The sequence below is a fragment of the Dromiciops gliroides genome, chromosome 2, assembly GCF_019393635.1.
Source record: "Dromiciops gliroides isolate mDroGli1 chromosome 2, mDroGli1.pri, whole genome shotgun sequence".
NCBI classification, from domain to species: Eukaryota; Metazoa; Chordata; class Mammalia; order Microbiotheria; family Microbiotheriidae; genus Dromiciops; species Dromiciops gliroides.
The window spans coordinates 470,090,906-470,110,906 of NC_057862.1; the positions used below are offsets into that span (position 1 = coordinate 470,090,906).

At 44.3% G+C, this 20,001-nt stretch overlaps 2 protein-coding genes across 7 annotated transcripts in view; one reads left to right on the plus strand and one right to left on the minus strand.

Moving 5' to 3' along the window:
* HADHB (hydroxyacyl-CoA dehydrogenase trifunctional multienzyme complex subunit beta) overlaps window positions 1–1,657 on the plus strand; it is a 43,390-nt gene extending 41,733 nt beyond the window's left edge. For all 6 annotated transcript variants that reach the window (XM_043983405.1, XM_043983402.1, XM_043983401.1 and 3 more), the window contains one exon: window positions 1,057–1,657. In XM_043983405.1, coding sequence (XP_043839340.1) covers window positions 1,057–1,092 — 36 coding nt within the window. In that variant the 3' untranslated portion in view covers window positions 1,093–1,657. The remainder of the gene's footprint in view (window positions 1–1,056) is intronic.
* A 4,912-nt stretch (window positions 1,658–6,569) lies between these two features.
* ADGRF3 (adhesion G protein-coupled receptor F3) lies at window positions 6,570–19,123 on the minus strand. Its single transcript, XM_043989595.1, has 11 exons — window positions 19,027–19,123; window positions 17,994–18,167; window positions 16,382–16,600; window positions 14,245–14,460; window positions 12,161–12,304; window positions 11,476–11,672; window positions 11,098–11,277; window positions 8,725–10,107; window positions 7,694–7,735; window positions 7,542–7,604; window positions 6,570–6,608 (listed from the first exon to the last, which is right to left on the minus strand). The coding sequence occupies exons 1-11, from the start codon at window positions 19,121–19,123 to the stop codon at window positions 6,570–6,572; spliced, it is 2,754 nt and encodes a 917-aa protein (XP_043845530.1).
* Window positions 19,124–20,001: the final 878 nt, after the last annotated feature.

A 20,001-nucleotide genomic window follows, 5' to 3' on the forward strand; every position in this document is an offset into this window, starting at 1 on the left:
AGATGAAGGCCCTCATAATTCAACTCTGAATTCCTCTGCTTCAAGGGAAGGGAAGATGGACTTGGGGGCTAAGGAGGTTGGAGAGTGGGCAAAGGAATCACTGAGAAGTGAAGAGAGGTTTTGCCAGATAGCAGCGGGCTCGGGTCTGTCTCCTTCCTCGAGCTCTGAACGGCAAACCAAAAGCTTTCAGGTTTTACTGCAAGATTCAAAGCTTTCTTTTCTTCAGAATGTTAGGCATAAGCTTTCTTTTTTTTTTTTTTTAGTGAGGCAGTTGGGGTTAAGTGACTTGCCCAGGGTCACACAGCTAGTAAGTGTTAAGTGTCTGAAGCCAGATTTGAACTCGGGTACTCCTGACTCCAGGACTGGTGCTCTATCCACTACACCATCTAGCTGCCCCAAGGCATAAGCTTTCTTAAAATCACAGAGGAATTTAGGTAACTAATCTTCAGTCAGAAGCAGTCCTATGGGGCCCTTAGGCTCATGCCTTTTGCACTGGAAGAGACTTCAGAGGTTCTCTGGTCGCCAGAAGGCCTTTGGTGACTGCTGCTATAGATGGACTGACTGTTAAATTGTTTCTCATATGGACTGACTGTAAGATGTCTTGCAACTTAATCCTGAATTACCCTTCACATGCCATAGATAGACTTGAGAGAGATAAATGTTTGTGGATATTCAAATAGAGAAGCTCTTTGATGTACTGGCCAGATTCCTTTCTCTTCACTGCTTCCATTGGCAGCTAGGTTGTTCAGTGAATAGAGTGCTAGACCTGGAATCAGGAAGACCTGAGTTCAAGTTCAGCATCTGACCCTGAGCAAGTCACTTACCCTCTGCCTCTCTCAGTTTTCCCCAGCTGTAAAATGAGGGTAATAATAGCACCTACCTTCCAAATTTGTTGTGTGGAGCAAATGAAATAATATTTGTAAAGTGCTTAGCACAATGCCTAGCACATAGTAGGGGCTATGTAAATGCTAACTATTTATTAATAATATGTGTGATAATAATCGTGATAGCAACAAGTATCTCTATTATCTGACAACCCTTCTTTCTTCTTTTCAGGGCCATGCTATGATTGTGGAGACTTACCCTAATTAAGAAGACTAGAGTCCCTGAACAATCTGTGAAGTCCTATGCCAGGCAATGCCATTTCAGTGCACTAATTAATATCAAGTCATCTATACCTGTGTGCTTCTCTTAGGAAAGCAGGATTTGTAGCCTTTTGTTAAATATTACCTGATTAAGCCTCATGAGTGTTCTGAGCTATTCAGTTATCATGGCTTGTAACTCTTTCAAGGATTTCTTAACCGAACAATATAATGCTTCCAAAAAGGTCTTTCTTTTTTCTTTTAAAAAATTTTTTTGTCAGTTTCATTAGAAACTAAATGAGTGGTTGTAATTTGAGGGAATGTATAATTAAGATTTGAAATCATTTGTGTTACATTCTCAAAATCTCCTTGTTCAGAATTTTATTTTGCTAGTAACATACAGGTAAATATGGTTTCTTTCGTTCTAAATAAAATACAAACCAAGTGCCTAATCCAATTTAATAATGAAAGAATGATGTAAAGTCTAAACTACACTGAGAAACATCAGTAAATGTTTAGCTATAGAAATATCATCCTTATTTGTCCACCTTAATAAACTTAAGAAGTTTTAGAGATTGGATGCTTTTTTATAGGATGTGGGTAGGTTGTTCTTGCTAAGTATAATTATGTCTTTTAACTTATAGGCAACTCCTATTCATTTAAATCAACCATAAGAATCAGAGGGGTGAAATCCAATGGTTTATTCTGAGTAGTTTGCTTAAGGATTTTTTAGTCTAATGCAAAATAATTTTGTGCTTTTAAAATGGGGGTGTCTTGGCCAAATGTTTAATGAAGCCTTGGAAAGCTTGATCTTAGTGGTTTGCAATCAAGATTATCCAAAAGGTAGTGCTGGACAGAATGGATCAGGCAGAGCTGAGTGGGACCACATCCTTTACCCCATGACTTTGTCATCATAGTTCTTTCTACATATGAGATTTTAAGGCTGAAAAACATTATAGAAATAGAATAAAAATATAAGAGGAGCCAAAATTACCATTTTCATTAGGACTTGTGTCTTCAAAACTTAGCTTTCGTAGAATTCTAAAGTTAAAAAAGAACTTTAAATTTAAGTCCACCAGCCCGCCGTGTTTACATAGGAACATAACAGATGTGTTCCTAGAAGGTGTTTGGCTTCCATCTCTCTGGTGATCTCTTCAGGGAACTCACCCAGGTTAGCTGTGGGATTTTTTTTTTCACAAGGTAAAAGTTCTGCTGCTTATCGGCTTTAATTATACCTGTCTTGCACAACTAGGTATTTGGAATAATACTTTTTTATTTGTTCTAAACTTGCTTCACTCAAGGTTCAAAGGGTGGCCCCTCATTCTCATCATCATTTAATTAGTCAACAAGTTTATATTCATGTTCCTCATGATTTTATGGGCTTCAGTTCTGTCTTCCTCTTATTAGTCATTTTTCCAAAATAAAAAACCTTAATCTTTTTGGTCAGTTCTCAATCATCCTGATCATCTTGTTAATTTTATTTGCTCCTCCCCAGATATTTCTCCAGCACCGTTGTATCTCACCGGAGGTTTGGAACTTCAGTGACATCTAGACTCTTTTTCTTGAGCAATTAGTGTTAGCTCCAAGCCTCTCAGTCTGTATCTACTGTTCATATAGGGGTCTGAGCCTAGAGTATAGTTTTGTACTCTTTTTATTTATTTATTTGTTTGTTTGTTTATTCATTTATTCATTCATTTATTTATTTTTGATTTTTTTTTTGTGGGGCAATGAGGGTTAAGTGACTTGTCCAGGGTCACACAGCTTGTAAGTGTCAATTTTCTGAGGCTGGGTTTGAACTCAGGTCCTCATGAATCCAGGGCCAGTGCTTTATCTGCTGTGCCACCTAGCTACCCCCTAGTTTTGGACTCTTTAACATATTCCACCCCTTCTGCTTAACTACCCATGTGACTTTGGCTGACTTACTTGCCTTTTAGAACTTTAGTTTCCTTGTGTGTGAAACAAAAGGACTGGACTAGATGACCTCTGAGGCCCCTTCCAACTCTTAAGTCTATGCTCCAACTTTCCAGTTTCTCAAAAATTCCTCCTGGGTTTTTTTTTAAGACCTCTAATAATTTCCAATACCTCTTAAATTATATTAATCATCTAAGTTGTGGAACCAAAGTGAGCAAAAGCCCTGTTGTAGGGGCCAGATGCCTCTTATCTGCTGGGTTACATGACAGAAGATATATAAAATGAATCAAGTGAAAAATTGTGGTTTTACTGGAAAGGTTTGCACTGGTTACATGTAATTATTGGCGGCAAAGAATGGGAGTGTATATAACCAGACATACACAATATAAATCTATTTGCTGTTGCTTCCAAACTGAGGGTTGAAGGGGGGTGGGGATGGGGGAGGCTGACTGTTGGGACCAGGTGGATGACTGGATTGTCAACAAGACAGTCAGGAACAGAGAAGGTGAGTAAGACGGCACCCTCTATTTGTAACATTTGCAAGATGTTTTAATCCATGTACAGATATTTCTGGAACCCTTTTTCTGGGGCTTTTCAGGAAATCATTAAAAGTTCTAAATAAATTTCCCTGGAGAAAAAAATGTTTCTGCTAACAATAAAATCCCTCCATCCCTTTTCATACTCATTCATATGAAAGAAGGGCAAGATTATTCTGAATTATCTCTCTCCTTGTCCCTTTCCATATATCTCATTCTACAAAATGCTTCTTTCAGAAAACTGGTATTTTTAAGTTTTTGGAATCCATGCTTCTTTTGCATTTCATGGTTTATATCTGAGAATCCATGAGGACTTTAAAAAAAATCATGTCAGTCCCTAGGGCAGAATGTTGTATATACTGTCAGAGGAGGTCACTATATCCCATGTTTTCCCTCAAGTCTTTTCCTTTGTTACAAGAGAAAGAGTCCCTGGAGATCTGGTGCCTTTTATCCACTGGGATGCAGGATGGAAGACAAATAAAGTGAATCAAGTAAAAATTGTGATTTTGTTGGAAAGGTTTGCATGGGTTTACATATAATTTGGGAGGGGGAGGAAGAATGGGAGTGCATATATCCAGTCAGACACAGTATAAATCTATCAATCTACCTATTGTTTTCAAACTATGGGAGCAGGCAAGGAGGAGGTCATTGATGTTAAAACAAAATCCATTAATAAAACTTTAAAAAAAAAGAAGTTATGCCAGTCCCACATCAACATTCAACTTTCTTGTTCTCTTTTAGTTTTTGTAATTACACATTTAATACTCTAAAAGAGTCATTCTTCATACTTCCTACAGAATTAAAAGATGCTTACAAAATTTCCTGAATCAGTTCCTATTCTTCAATTTGTATATATTTAATACATGAAACATCTGTAAAGCTTCACTTTTTGAAAAGAGGCCTAAAGGCAAGTTTGAAGTCACTGATTTCATTTTTTTGAAATGGCAAAAAGAAACAGTAAATCAACTCTCGCCACATGTCCCAGCAGTGTGTGTGAGAACAGAATCTCCATCAAGCCAGATCTCTTCAAAACTGGAATAGAAAAAAAAAAAATTCAGCTCACTAGCTATTTGGGGAAACGACTGAAGCCATTTTGCTAATAATTTGCACATACCATATCTGGATAGTTGCATCAGCTAAAATGGGCAGCAAGCCACTGCAACAGCTTGACTAAATGCTCTTGGCCTTTGTGATCTGTTCCTGTGAGCTTTATGGCAGGTAAGACCTGTTTACTCAGGCTTTAGCTGTATCAGTCCATGAAATTCTGACACAAAACAGGAAAGCTTCTGTGGGTGGCTAATAATGGAAACTTTACTGAAGGCTTCATCCCAGATTCTTCCCACTCACAGAAGTTGAGGATAAGCCCAAGACCGGAATCAGAATTTGATTCCTGCAAAACTCAGTTCAAGTGCTGTGTCTTGTGGGGAGTCTAGCCTGATTTCCCAAGAGTTAGTACCCCCATCCCCCTTTTTCAAAAGTACATTGTTTATATTTAATTTTCAATGTATACTTTGTTTCCCCCCAAGTAAAATGTAATCACCTCTCAAGCTGGTATATAGTTTTTGTTTAGCATAAAGCTTGACACTGTAGGAATTTAATAAATGCTTATTGTTAGGTTGACTTTGGAGAAAATGAACCTCCTTCCCCTTTGCAGATGTGGAAGACTAAGGTTATGGAATATTGTATATACTATTAGACACTGCCGCTAAACTGTTGGGTTTTTCCCCCCTCTTTTTGTTGGTCAGTTGTTTTCAATTGTGTCTGACTCTTTGTGACCCCATTTGAGGTTTTCTTGGCAAAGATACTGAAGTGACTTATAATTTCCTTCTTCAGCTCATTTTACAGATGCAGAAACTAAGGCAAACAGGGTGAAGTGACTTACCCAGGGTCACACAGCTAGTAAGTGTCTGAGGCCAGATTTGAACTTGGGAAGATGAGTTCCTGACTCCAGGCCCATGCTCCACCCAGCTGCCCCTTCTTTTTTAGTCTTTGTTAAAAGGGATAGTTCACTGATTAGAGGGAAGTACGAGGGATATTTTCAGAAATAAAATAATATAAAAATGGATGAACAAATCCCTTCTACCACGTAGCTGCAAAACTACACCTGCTAAGAGAGTTGTCTAGTCACACAGCCAGTCTGTATCAGAGGTAAACTTGAACCCAGCTGTTCCTGACCATCCTAAGCCAGCTCTTTCCACTCCTATTACTTTTTATCAATAAAAATAAGACCCAGAAAAATGTTCAATGAATGAGTGAATGAATGAATAAAGGTAGTAGCTTCATGTGAGGTGAGAATGCCTTGAAGGATCCCTAGGATATGAAAATATTGATGGATATAAAACCTACTACACTTCATCAGGCCTCCTTACCCCTATATACCCTTCCCACTATAGGTAATTTATATTTTATATTTCATTTATAAGGGGGCAGCTAGCTGGAGCAGTGGATAGAGTACTGGACCTGAACTCAGGAAGATTCATTTTCCTGAGTTGAAACCTGGCCTCGGACACTAGCTGTGTGACCCTGGGCAAATCACTTCACCCTGTTTGCCTTAGTTCCTCGTCTGTAAAATGAGCTGGAGAAGGTATTGACAAACCACTCCAGTATCTTTGCCAAGAAAACCCCAAATGGGGTCACAAAAAGTTAGAACTGAAATAAGTGAACAACAAGAAAAGTAATTTTGCTTAGGGCCTCACAGCATAATTTATGGAAGCTATGAGGCTTTTGTAACATGAGGAAGGATTTTTAGAGGGAACTCGTGTATAAGCCAAATGATACCCCTATCTTCACCTGACAAGAAAGAGCTGAAACTGCTCTCTAGTCACCAGCAGCCTAAACTGTGATTGGCCCAGATGCTTCCACGTGCTCTCTGCATAAGGGTGTTCTAGCCCTTGGATGTGAGTACTGGCTTGGCTCCTGAAGAGGACCATATTTGGTCAAGCTGAAAAGTTCCTCTTTGTCCCCAAACCACCTTACTGAAGCCCCTGTCTCATGTCGCCCCCAAGAAAGAGTTTAATTCTTACCCTGACATCTCTGTTCTTCATTTGCTGGATTCGAAGTTGCTCACATCATTTGTGGCCTGGTGTGGAGCAAAAGCACCCAGTTGCTGAGAAAGGCTTGCCTAGTTAGCTGTGCCCATACATAGACTGAGTCTATGTGCCTCACCTTACCCTCTTCTTCTTTTGCTGTATAAGACCCTAGAGCACTGTTCCCAGTATGTGCGGAATAATTGACATTTTTGCTGTCTTTGTAGTTTGCAAAGCCTCGTCCACACCTATACACCTTCGGGTGCCTGTACCACCTACTTGCCTCAAAGGATAGTGGGGGCCCAGAAGAGTCATCCACATGTTCTGACTTCCTAATCTCCACCTTATTCTTTGGACAGTAAATGGAATCTTATGTACTTAATTTTTTTTAAAGAGATTTGGTGGCTTTGATCAGTGTGGATACTCTCCCACACAGATCATAATCTTTCCATGCCATAGTAATACTTTCACAAGTTGTACCCAGAAGCACTAATCACCTGGTGGCCAGCCTTCTGTGGATGAGCCTCCTCATCCTTAGGCTAGTTCTTTTCTGGAGCCCTTCCACCTTAGTAGGACTCACCAGAGTGGGCCCGGGGTCTGTGCCTCCAGGAAGCACTGAGAGGTTGAGTGATTTGCCCAAGCTCACCTGGCTATATGCATCCTAGACCAGACTTGAGCCCTGGTTCCTAGCTCTGAGGCCAGCTGACTCTCCACTAAGCCACACTGCTGCCTTTTTTTTTTTTTTTTTGGAGGCAATCGGATTAGGTGACTTGTCCAGGGTCATTTAGTAAGTGTCTGAGGCCAGATTTGAATTCAGGTCTTCCTAACTTCAGGGCTGGTGCACACTGTTTCTTTATATGTGTGTTAAATAAAACATTTCAAAGGAAATATCAACCTAACCCATAGAACTGGAGCTCAGGCCCTAATTCTACCTCCTGGCTTGTCTAGGGATTTCTCTGCTGGGGAGAAGGATGCTGCCAACTCACCAGGGAGACAGTGGAGACAGCGGGAAGAATGCAGCAGAAGTGTTTGAGTAATGCTTCTTGTACCTGAGAAGGAAATAGAAGCATGTGCTGGTAGGGCTGGCATGTCTTTATGGCCCAAAACCCCATCTAAAAGGGTGGGCAAGCACTCTCACCTTCTTATCTGTAAGACAGCCAAAGAGTAGGATGAAGATCCCCTGTGAGTAGAGACATGGGAAATGCACTGATGAGGAGCCTCCTCTAAGGAGGAAGGTATGAATACAAAACTTGCCCGGGGAGCAAAATTGCCTACTACACCTTTTTACTCCCCTGGCACTGTGATTGGAAAGCCTGTCATTTTGTCTTTTCCCTCCCACACACCTAACGTCTGTCCCACCTACCTAAATCAAGTCCTGACTCCTCCACTGGAATATTTGTCTAGCTTAGTTCTGTATCATATAGAAGGAATTACTGGCAACTTCATAAACTGTCTTTATTTTGAATTGTTGTATCATGTGCTTTATTCAGTACTTCATAAGAGATCCACATGTGTGGGCATGATCTCCAGGAATGCAGATGACAACCCCTCCATACCTTGGTGGGTGTTATTCATGAGTTTCTGTGGCCAAAATAATTCCATCACCTGGTGTCCAACTCTGGTGATTTAGCTAAACTCACCTTCAGGTGAGTCTGTCTTCTGGAATGAACTGGAAGCCTTTCCAGTCTGAGCTCTGCCATTGAGCCCAGGGTCAGCCTCACATTCTGCCTCAGATGCTCACTGCCTATGTGATCTTAGGCAGATCACCTTATTGAGTCTCAGTGTTCTCATTTGTGAAATGAAGGGGCTGGGCTAGCTGGCCTAATCTTACTAGGTAGGAGAAAGGAGGGAAAAAGGAAAGAATGGTTAAAACTGAAGCTAGGAGGGGGCAGCTAGGTGGTGCAGTGGATAAAGCAACAGCCTGGATTCAGGAGGTCCTGAGTTCAAATCCGGCCTCAGACACTTGACACTAGCTGTGTGACCCTGGGCAAGTCACTTAACCCTCATTGCCCCACCAAAAAAACCAAAACAAAAACAAAAAAACTGAAGCTAGGAAGCCAATTAGTGCCAAGCAAATGAGCCATGGAAAAATGGTTGCTATTGATTAGTTAAGTGTCACTTTGACAGATGGTCAAAGGTGATAAAAATAACCAAGACTTTGTCACCTACCTGGGAGGTATTAAGAACTGTGAACAGGTAGTGAGGGATCTCGTTGCCTCTGTCCATGAAAGTGGCCAAGCCCAGCACCCAAGTCAGACCGAAGATGGGCATAAGGATGAACAGTGCCTTGATCACACCTAGAAGGGCCTGCCGCTTCTCAATCTGGGGCCCTTCAGACAACGAGGGCCTCAGCAGTTTCACCACAGCCATGGCCAGCACCAGCCCATTCACCCCTACAATGCTTAGCACTGGCCCCACAAAAGTATAGAGTGCTCCACCCTTCCCATCCAACCAGCATGCATCCTCCTGCATATATTGCCCCCGAGGGAGATAGAGACCCAACGTTGCCCCAGCAAACCCCAGCGGGCACAGATAGCCCAAGATGAACATGATGGGCAGTACCTGGTGTTTAGACAGGTGGTGAAAGACAAAGAGGAGCTGATGAGCCAGCACCAGGGCTTGGGCTAGCATCCAGAAGAAAGTAGCTAGGTAGAAAAAGTGGCAAAGAAAAGTGACAGCGAGGCACAGTGGGCTGGGAGGCCCTAGGGACAGCAGCAATGTCCCAAGGAAGAAGGTGTCAGCAGCGAGCAGGCAGAGCACCACATTGAGTAAGGCCACATGTCGAAAGTAAGATATCTTATTCCGGACTACAGTCCTCCATACAATTCTGTATACTCCCAGGCATAATAGCAGTGCCAATATTGAGGCCCCTAAACCCATCTGGCTCAGCAGTGTCAAAGTTGGGTTGTCTGGGACAGAATGGAGAGACATAAGGATGGAAAAGGAGGTTAAGTGCAAGCAGACACACTTAGTGGTGCTGCTGGTGTCACCCACTCCAGCCTCACAGCCCTCCCTCGACCAGGCACCTGCACCCTGGAAGAGGTTGTGGTCCCAGAAGACACAAGTGGGAGTACCCTTTGTACCCCCAAAATCCATGATGATCTTCACCTTGGTCACAGTCTGATTCCCATCTTTGATGGAGTTGGAGAGAACCAAGTCAGGAGTGGCATAGACTAAGTCCCCTAACCCTTGTCCATGGTTCATGGGTAGGATATGGCTCAATTTCCTCAATACCATACTGGTGATACTGACATGGCCAGTCTCCCAAGCCAGTTGAGCCAGTGCATGGTGGGGGATTGTTACCCTGATAGGGGGATGAGTAGAGAAGGCGACACTGTAGTCCTCTGGGGTCATAGGTCCAAGAAGCTGGGTCTGTAGCTGCACATTGGGCAAGGTGAGATAGAAGGGGTGGTCACTGGAGCACAGGCTTCGACCTAGGCTCTCCACAGCCTGCAGGATTGCCGAACTCACCGAGGGCACCTGGGCCTGGGCTGGGGCCCAAAGAGATTTGGGGTCCAACTCCAAGAGATCATTTGTGGCCATCAGAAAATCCTGCAGCCGTCCAACACAGAGATTAGCCCTAACTGGAGAGAGCCCATAGGCTCAGCCAAAAGCACAGGTCATGAATGGTGTGAGCAACTTTGCTTGGATCCCTCTCCCCAGAGAAAATCAAAAGTAGGGAAAGAAAGGCAGATGTGTAAAAGGGGAAGTCAGCTATCCAGCAAGCTACACAAGGCATTTACAGATGCACACTGGCTGTACAATCTACTTCCAAGTTCCATCTACCGGTTACATAGCCCACTGCTTGACACGCCTTGTGTCACCATAAAAGGATCTGTCTTCTGGTCCCGCCCCCCTGATGGCCTAGGATTTGTGGAATCAATAATTATGCATAGGAGTCAGTGGTATGGGCCAACATTGGCATGAATATGCACGAATTGAGGGAAGAGGGTCTATGTGTCCACATGTGAGATATATATGTATATGTGTATGTGCTTATTTGTTATATGTTTTACAGATTCTGGCTACTTTTGTACCATGTATGCATGTGCCATGAGGATGTGTGATCAGCTGGACAATTCCTGACATGTACATATATCCCTGCCTTTTAAGTGGGAACCTATTCATATCCATTTGACCCAGTGTGATTCCAATTATATATGCATGTACACAGGCATGTGTGACACCTGCATTTATGTATTTGTCCGGGTCTATGTTTGCATGTCTGTATATGGGAATGGACACCTAGGTATCTTTGCATCTGTGTCCATGTGGCAGAGACCTCAGCCCCCCTAGATTTCCATCCACTCTACCTCTCCAGAACATCATGTCCCCATCCCAAGCTCAGAGGCATGTTGCAGGTGTATTGGAAGGAATAGACAACCCAGAAGACTAACATGGGCTCTTAGGAAGAACCCACAAGCCCAAGGGCTTGCCTGAGAAGGCAGAGATCTCTAGGAGAAGATCAAAAAAAGATTAGTCCTTTAGCATCTCTCCCACCTGTCGTCCCCTCAGCCCCATGACTCTGGAGATTGTGCTTACCTCCAGGGTCTTGCGGGAAAGTTCTGTCCTGGCCCTGATCACCACCTGGGCCAAGATCTTCACAGTATCCAACAGTGTTATTAAGTCAGAGGGGGAACCCACAGCTGCTACCTGCTCCCGCAGCTGTGCCATGAGCTGGGGAACCTTCTTCTTTGGCTGACCTTGGCCTGCCAACAACAGCTGCATTAGAGAGAAGGAAAGGGGAGTCGGGGGAGGGAGAAAAAGCACTGAGTGAGGGCCTTGGCATAAAAACTCTGAAAACAAACTGTATGGGGCCTGTGCCTCTCTCCCTAAGCAGTCCTACACATCCTGACTCAGGAGGTGAATTTAGCTTAGGATATACATTCTGCAGCATTAAAAGTGCTTCAAAGGCTTCACCTGGGCTGTGTGAAACATGGCGGCTAGCCTCACATCAATGCAGCTGCTGTTGATGGGTCCCCAGATGCCTTTGGCCCCACAGTGCCTCTCAACCATTCCCGTCCTATTCAGAGGACACGGGATCTGGGCCATGTGTCCAGCTTTAGTGACATTCCAGTCACCACCCAAAGAGTCCTGGGGACAAGTAGTGTCTTGATCTGAAGAGATAAACACAACACATTCAGTGGTTTCACAGGAGCTCACTCTTCTTGGTGGAGAAATCATCTACAATTGGGTCTAAGTCTGAATCCTGTCCACCTGAGCAGGGAGTATCCTCAAGCAATTCTAAGTCTTTCTCTGCTCTGGGATAAAACAGACAGACCTTGGGGGCAGCTAAGTGGTGCAGTGGATAGAGCACCAGTGCTGGATTCAGGAGGACCTGAGTTCAGATCTGGCCTCAGACACTTAACACTAGCTATGTGACCCTGGGCAGGTCACTTGGCCCTCATTGCCCCACACCCCCCAACCAAACCAAAACAAAACCAGACAGACCTAGACCTCTCTGGAGATAGAGAAGACCTTTCCAGGCATAGGTTGCTATGTATCAGGTACTAGGTAAGTTGGACAGATCCTAGACATGACTGCCCAGCTTGAATCATGGTGATAAAGATGGGGACCAATGAGAGTCTGGCCAAGATCTTCCTACCCTGGATAATGGAGACGGAGATAGGGATGCTCACGGGGTCCAGTCCGGGGCTCTGAAGCTTACAAGTGTACTCGGTATCATTCTTAGGGCAGCTTGGCACAACTAGAGTAAGACATTGTATCCCAGAAGTCTTGGATAAGAGTGCTACAGAATAGAAAGAAAAAGGGACTCTGTCATTAGAATTGGGGCAATTGGCATGAATGCCTTGGACCTCAGTAGAATCACAAGCTTAGCACTAGAAGAGATCACAGAGGCCATGTAGTCTAATGTCCTTATTTTACAGATGAGGAAAATTCATCTTACAGAAGTGACTTGACCAATGTCACGGAGCTAATAAGTAGAAGAAGTAGAACTTACACCCAGGTCTTCCTAAATCCAAGTCTATCAATTTACCCATTCGGTCATGGCACCTCCCCATGTATTTGTGAAGTGGAGAGAAGCTAAGGGCATGCAGATAGAAGGGGGAGAGGTGAAGCACCACTGATGGAGTTGTGAATTGATCCAACCATTCTGGAAAATGATTTGGAATGATGTAAGGAAAGTCAGCAAACAGTTTATACCCTTTGTTTTTGTTTTTGGTGAGGCAATTGGGGTTAAGTGACTTGCCCAAGGTCACACTGCTAGTAAGTGTCAAGTGTCTGAGGCCAGATTTGAACTCAGGTCCTCCTGACTCCAGGGTTGGTGCTTTATCCACTGCGCCACCTAGCTGCCCCAGTTCGTACCCTTTAATCCAACAATCCTACCACTGGGCATGGACACCCAAGGAAATCAATGATTAAAAAAAGTCCCATAGGGGCAGCTAGGTGGCGCAGTGGATAAAGCCCTGGCCCTGGATTCAGGAGTACCTGAGTTCAAATCTGGCCTCAGACACTTGACACTTACTAGCTGTGTGACCCTGGGCAAGTCACTTGACCCCCATTGCCCCGCAAAAAAAAAAAAAGAAAAAGAAAAGTCCCATATCAGTGCAAATATTCATAGCAGGACTTTTTGTAGTAGGAAACAAAAAATGGAAACAAAGGGAGTTTCTATCACTTTGGGGGGTGATTGAGCAAATCATGATATAAACAAATAATGCAATAATATTGTGTCATAAGAAGCAGTGAAGATAAGGAGTTTCCATTGATAGTTAAACATGAGAAATCTTGTATGAACTTGTTGCAGAGCCTGCTAAGCAGAACCAGAAGTGTAACGATTGGAATGACGCCACCTGCTGGATACTTACTGTAGAAGAGTTCTGCCCATGAAGCGAAGGTCTTTGAGGGCAAGACCAGGAGTCTTTTCTTTGGCGGGGAGGAAGTGATGCAGACTAGTGGGAGGAGGAAGGAAGAGCCTGGCGCTGACTCTGGGTCTCTTTCCTGAGGACGCTGGCGGAGAAGGGAGCTAGAAATGTGCTCTCCCTTTAATAGATAGGAATCTAGGCCTTTCTCTCTCTCTTTACCAAATTCTTATTCTCCTTAATAAATGCTTAAAAGTCTAACTCTTGCTAAAGCTTGTAATTGATTGGCGACCACTCATTAGATATTTTAGACAGACTAGCAAGAATTTTAGCCCTTAACAGAAGAATGTCATATATGTGTGCGCACACACATATATGTATATATAGGCATGTACGTATGTGTCTGTGGATATACACACATGCACAATGGTCACAATGGTGGCAATGAAAAGAATACAAAAAGACACAAACTTGGGATAAATGCAATGAGTGATATTGAATCTTGAGGGCAGGTGACCAGGGATACAGAAAGTGTCAGCTATGGAGAGACACAGTTGTAGCGATATATTTTGTTCAGTTCATTTCCTTTGTTACAAGGGGAGAAATTTAACTGAATTTTCAAGGAATCCTCATAGGGTCCTTCCATCTTAGCAAGGAAAAGCTAGTTAAGACTTGTCATCGGGGTCACAAAAGACGAAAGGGGTCAAACTTCAATCTCCTTCTCTCCATTTCCCACCAGCTTGCACAAACTGAGCATGATGACAAGCTGTTTTTATAGAGTACCACATATAGAAACAGAGTGAGATTTACAGAGGAGGCTACATTCCCCCCACCCCCCACCATCATCATCCCCCAAAGCCCCTCATACCTGTGGTACCAGATAGGTAGGTGGGGCTCCAGGAGGCCGCATAGATCAAATTTGTGTTAGGGATGCAGCAGCTCAACTGGAAGCCAGAAAAGGCATTGCAGGGAATAGAGAGCTGTCGTGGGAATCGAAGCACATCACTGGCCTGCAGGGGCACTTCCACCACACGACGCAGCTCCCATTGGAAACCCCAGGACACAAATCGACACACATACTGGCCTGCGGGTATACAGAGAGGCCTGTGGGCACACACTGGCTCTCCCACGCTTCCCTCTATTACTTCTGGTCTTGCCAGTTTGTAGCATACACCCTGGTAGCTTAGAACATCTCCCTCCCTCTCCCCCACCCCTTTACCCCATTCTCCTACTGTGGGATCCTAGTGCTGGCTGAGAAGATGGAAACTTGCCCTGGGGAAAGGATAATGAAATGCACCTGTTGTTGTTCAGTCATTTAAAAAAATTTTTTTTCAGTTGTGTCTAACTCTTCATCACCCCATCGGGGGTTTTCTTGGCAAAGATTCTGGAGTGGTTTGCCATCTCCTTCTCCAGCTCATTTTACAAATGAGGAAACTGAGGAAAATGGAGCTTAAGTGACTTGCCCAGGGTCATGCAGCTAGTAAGTGTCTGAGGCCAGATTTGAACTCAGGAAGGTGAGTCTTCCTGACTCTAGGCCCAGCACTCTATCCAATGCACTACCCAGATGTCCCAGTTGGTTTGGCTCAACTATATTTCTTTGTTACAAGGAAGACTCATAGGGTCAGAGATAAGTATGTGGGAGAGAGGGGCATAAATGGGAATCACTTGTTTAAATATAATAAAACTTATTGTAGAATCTAACACAATATGTAGTATATAGTAAGTGTATAATGATGATTTTTTAAAAAGAAGAAACTTTAGCAAGAATCATAGAATTATAAATTGAAGACTGAATAGTCCTTTAGAGAGCATTCCCTTTTCCATAAGCAGGAATCTGATGTGAAAATCTAATCTCTTTTGTTGTTGTTTGGTTGTTCCAGTCACATCTGACTCTTTCTGACCCCACCTGGGGTTTTCTTGGCAAAGATACTAGAGTGGTTTGCCATTTCCTTCTCCAACTTATTTTTACAGTTGAGGAACTGAAGCCAACAGGATTAAATGACTTGCCCATGGTCACACAGCTAGTAAGTGCCTAAGGCTGGATTAGAACTCAGGAAGATGAGTCTTCCTGATTCCAAGACCAGTGTTCAATTTACGGTGCCAACTAACTGTCTTTCTAATATCTTTAGGATAATTAATAATAATAATAGTTTGCATTTACATAGCACTTTAAACTTACAAGGTATTTTATATAGGGTACTCATTTCATCCACAAAATCCTATGGAGAGCAATGCAAAAAGTATAACCCATTCCACAGAAGAAGAAACTAAGGCTCAGAGATTAAGGGATTTGCCAAAAGCAATATAGAGGTAGAGCTAGGATTAGGATCATAAAGTCATTGATTCAGAGCTGGAAGGGATCCTAGAGATCACCTGCTCTACCCCCTCCCCCTTCCACCACCCTTCTACCTCATTTTGTAGATGAGGAAATAGTCCCAGCTTGCCCAAGTACACAGGTGGAGACACAACTCATACCCAGGTCCTCTGACTCCAGCTCCAGCAGGCCTTCCACTGCACCTTGCAGCCTCTTGTCATAGGATTTAGAGCTGGAAGGAACCTCAGAGGTCATCTAATCCCAAACCTCATTTTACAGATGAGGAAGTAAAGTGACTTGTCCAAGGTCACACAGATAGCAAGTAGCAGAGTTGGGATTTTCCCTATACCAGAATAACTAGAACTTAAGCCTTTGGGTTTTAGGTCCAAGATTCCTTTCTCCCTTCTCTCCCTGCCCCTTCACTACATTCCCTTCAGCTTCCTAGAATGACTTTCACATTGTTAACAAATCTCTTTATCAAATAATAGGCAACTTTCTATTCCTGTTTCAGCTCCCTTTTTCTTGCTTCATCCTCAATGGAAACAGAGATCCTCTTTCCCACCATCTCCATGTAATTATCCGCCACATATCTGTACATACTTATTACCTTTGCTCTTTGCTTTCAAGCCTCCTGCCTCAATAATCAGGACAAGGAAGAAAAGCAGTAGGAAGAAGAGGAGGAGGAAGCTACCTGCCCAATCCTGGGAGATATTGGTGATGGTGAGGACAGCCTGGCCCTTCTTGGCACTGAGGGACACCTGAGTTCCAGCTTGCAGTCTCACTGGGATCTGGTTCCCCACTGGCCACAGGTACCACTTCAGCTCAGTGGCCTCGTGGCTAAGGAGGATGGCCAGGATGAGGGTGCTGCCAGGACTGGGCAGTGCTGAATTCAGGCTCAGGTTGCCAGGGGCTAGTGAAGAAGCCAAAATACAAGAAAGTCAGGAGGAAAAGAAGAGATTTTGAGAATAAACTTAGTGCTTCGGTTGCTGTTTCTCCACCATCAATCAGCCAATCAATCAATTAACCAACAAGTATTTATTTAAGTGCCTCTTCTGTACCAGGAATTGGAGATGCAAAGAAAAAAAATGAAATACCCCCTGCCTCTTAGGCTACAACAGAGTGTTTTCCAGAGCCTCCTAGTCAACATTCTACCAAAGAAACTGTCAGGGTGTTTTTGTTTTTGTTTTTGTTTCTGAAGGATATGAAGATAGGAGGAAGAAGGGAAGCAGTCTACCCCGGACACTCAAAACCACCTCACCCTCCCTCCCTCTCTAGGGCTTTTCCCCCGCCCTGAGCCAACTTGATGGGCTCCATGCTGGCTAATCAGGATTTGGAACCACTCTGGTTTCTATTTCCCACCTCTCCTCTTGTCCCCTTGGAATGAGTGCTCTGGGCAGCTCTGGCTTAATCTCTCTGAGTTGGACTCCAGCCATGTTGGCCTGCTCCCTCCAAGGGAAGGGAATTTGACTGGCCTGCCCAAAGTCAAGCTTCCCCTCGTGCTGTTGTTTCAGCAGTCCCTTGGAGTTCCAAAAAAGGATACCTGCAGAAGTCTGCATAAATCTTTGTTGGACAAGTTTCCTGCATGTGACTGGGTGTGGCTAAGAGCTTCCAGAGCCCCATTGGAGCCATGGGTGGCCTTAGTGATAAGGAATAAGGACCAGGATGAACTATTGCCCTGAAGTTTCCTCCCCTTGAAAAGATGTGGGGTAACAGGCCAGTGGTGACTCCCATCCTGTCCACTTGTCTCATGAGTTTGAGCCATGTGTGTTCCCAAGGAAATTTGTGAAGTGCTACCATCCTGACCTAGTCTCTGTAGAAGGACTAGAATCTTCCTTTGAAGGGCTGATGAGGATGAAAGATTCAGATCAGATTAGAAGCCAGAATGGGCTTGCTACACTAATTCAGAGGATTGAGGAGGGAGGTTACCTGGGCACAGAAGTCGTCTGCTCTTCTACATGGTGTGTGCCCTCTATGCTGGTTCTTCAGTGTTCAGAACCTCTACAGTCTCTCTTTCCCATCTCCCATCTTGCCCCTTTGGCATAAATATTCTCATCAACTCTATCTTACTCTGTCAGTCAGTCTGTAAGTATTTATTAAGCAATTGCTGTATGCTAAGCACTGGGCATACAAATAGAAAAGAAAATCAGTCCCTGTTCTCAAGGAGCTTACATTCTTTGATCCTGACTTGGGCCATCCCTCCAATGGAAGGGGGCCTGACTGGCCTGCCCAATGTCATGCCATTGACATAGCCACAGATCCTCCTCATGGTCACTTAGTCATAATCAATACCAGACCCTCCTCACCAGGTGGCAGCAACTGGCAGTACCCAGTGTTAGGATGATCGAAGATGATGCAATCACAGGAGCGGAAATTATATGAGCCATGGCAGGGACTGTGATGGGAGCAGATGCTAGCATTCCATCCATGTCCTGGTAGACAGTTACAGTTGAAGCCCCCATCACGTCTTGCAGCACACACTGTAGAAGGTGTGAAATAGGCAAATTGACCAAGAAAACCAAAGTCCAACCACCATCTCATGCCCTAGAGCCAGTTGCTGAGAGCCACTCAGAAAAAACACCTAGATCACAGAATAGTAGGGTCATTCACAACCAAACAAGTATTGATGACATTAAGAGAATAGCTGAAAAGATCCATGAGTGTGCATGAGCCCTGAATCACACAAGGATGGAAAGGGTAGGGAAAGGACAAGCTCTGGCTTTGAACCAGCACCTAGAAAGGAAGGAGACTACCTGCAATGCTCTCTCTCTCTCCTCATCTCTGACCTGTACAATTCCTAACCCCATTTAAAGCTCAGTTCAAGCTACCACTTCCTACACAAGGTCTTTCCTGATCTATCTCCCCCTATCCCACCCCCCACCCCATGCTATTGTAATCACTTCTCTCAAGTCCCATTTTATATATGTTTCAAATTTACTTCTTGTGTACATTTTGTCCTCCTCCCCCCCCCAACCCTTCAGTAAAATATAACCCTTTTGAGAGCAGGGACTGCCTTAATTTCTTTCTTTGTTTCCCTAGAGCCTAGAGTGGACCCTGACTAACAAACAGTAAACATTTCACTAGTGCTTGCTGAATTGAATTGAAGATTGGGGGTGAAGGGGATGGGGAAGTATGGAAGTCCATGCTCACTTTGGAGACAAGAAGAGCACTCACCTCATCTGTGTCTTGGTGAGTAGTCCTGGCCTCATTCTCCTAGGGACTGTCCCCTAGTAAGGACTGAGGAGTGTGGCTGTCAGCTGCCCACTCTACCTCTTATCCCCCTTGCCTCCAAAGGCTGAGAAATGAGAGGCAGAGGGCAGAGTCCTACCTCCCTCTTACCTGTGGTGAGACTGATGTCAATGAGAGCTCTTAGAGATGAGGGAAGAGTTGGATCACTAAAGGAGGACTGGTCCCACTTCTTTTCTAGCACTTCCATTTGAACATAGGCAGTAAAGGGAGTTGTTTCTAGAAGAACAGCAGCACACACTGAGTTTGAGCCATGTGTGTTCCCAAGGAAATTTGTGAAGTGCTACCATCCTGACCTAGTCTCTGTAGAAGGACTAGAATCTTCCTTTGAAGGGCTGATGAGGATGAAAGATTCAGATCAGATTAGAAGCCAGAGTCCAGGGTGCAGAGTCAGGATGGCTTCTGACCTAGCCGCCCTCTTAATTCCTATACTCATCTCCAAGGATTTGGCAGCAGTGGCAACTGGTGCTTCATTCCTCTGCCCTAGAAGTCCACCAGATCAGCACTTCTTTCTGTCCCTGTCCAAGGTCCCATCTCCTGCTCCCTCCCTTTGCTCAAACTGAGGTCCCCTTGTGATTGGCTCACCAGATGCTTGCCCCTTTTGGTATGTGGCCCATTTGGTTTGTCCCTCGGGTGCCAGACTCCAGCTTTCCTGGAACAGTACAGAGGAGAACTCTAAGAAGGCAGGGAAAGGACCTAAAGAGCCTCCAAATCCAGGGCCCATTCCCCTTTAGTGTTCTTCCTGCTGGGATTTTTCCCGCCTCCTCTCCTGGCCTGGAAATGGTTGTGAGTACAAGAAGTCAGAGAGGTTCCCTGTGGCAAGGCCGATCTTCATCTGGAAGGAGGGATTATGCAAACTCAGGAAAGTCAACACACTTTGTTTAGTCCCTTCCTGCATTTACATATTTCTGGACCTCCAGGTTGGTTTGACATGGCTGGGCGCCAGTTTTGGCCTCTCAGGGAAGAAGCAGGGGTAGAGCCTGGGGGTGCTGACCCCGCCTGGTACCTGCTATGTAATATCTGCCTGCCAGATAGAGCAGAAACTCCTGGAGGTCAGGGACTATTGCA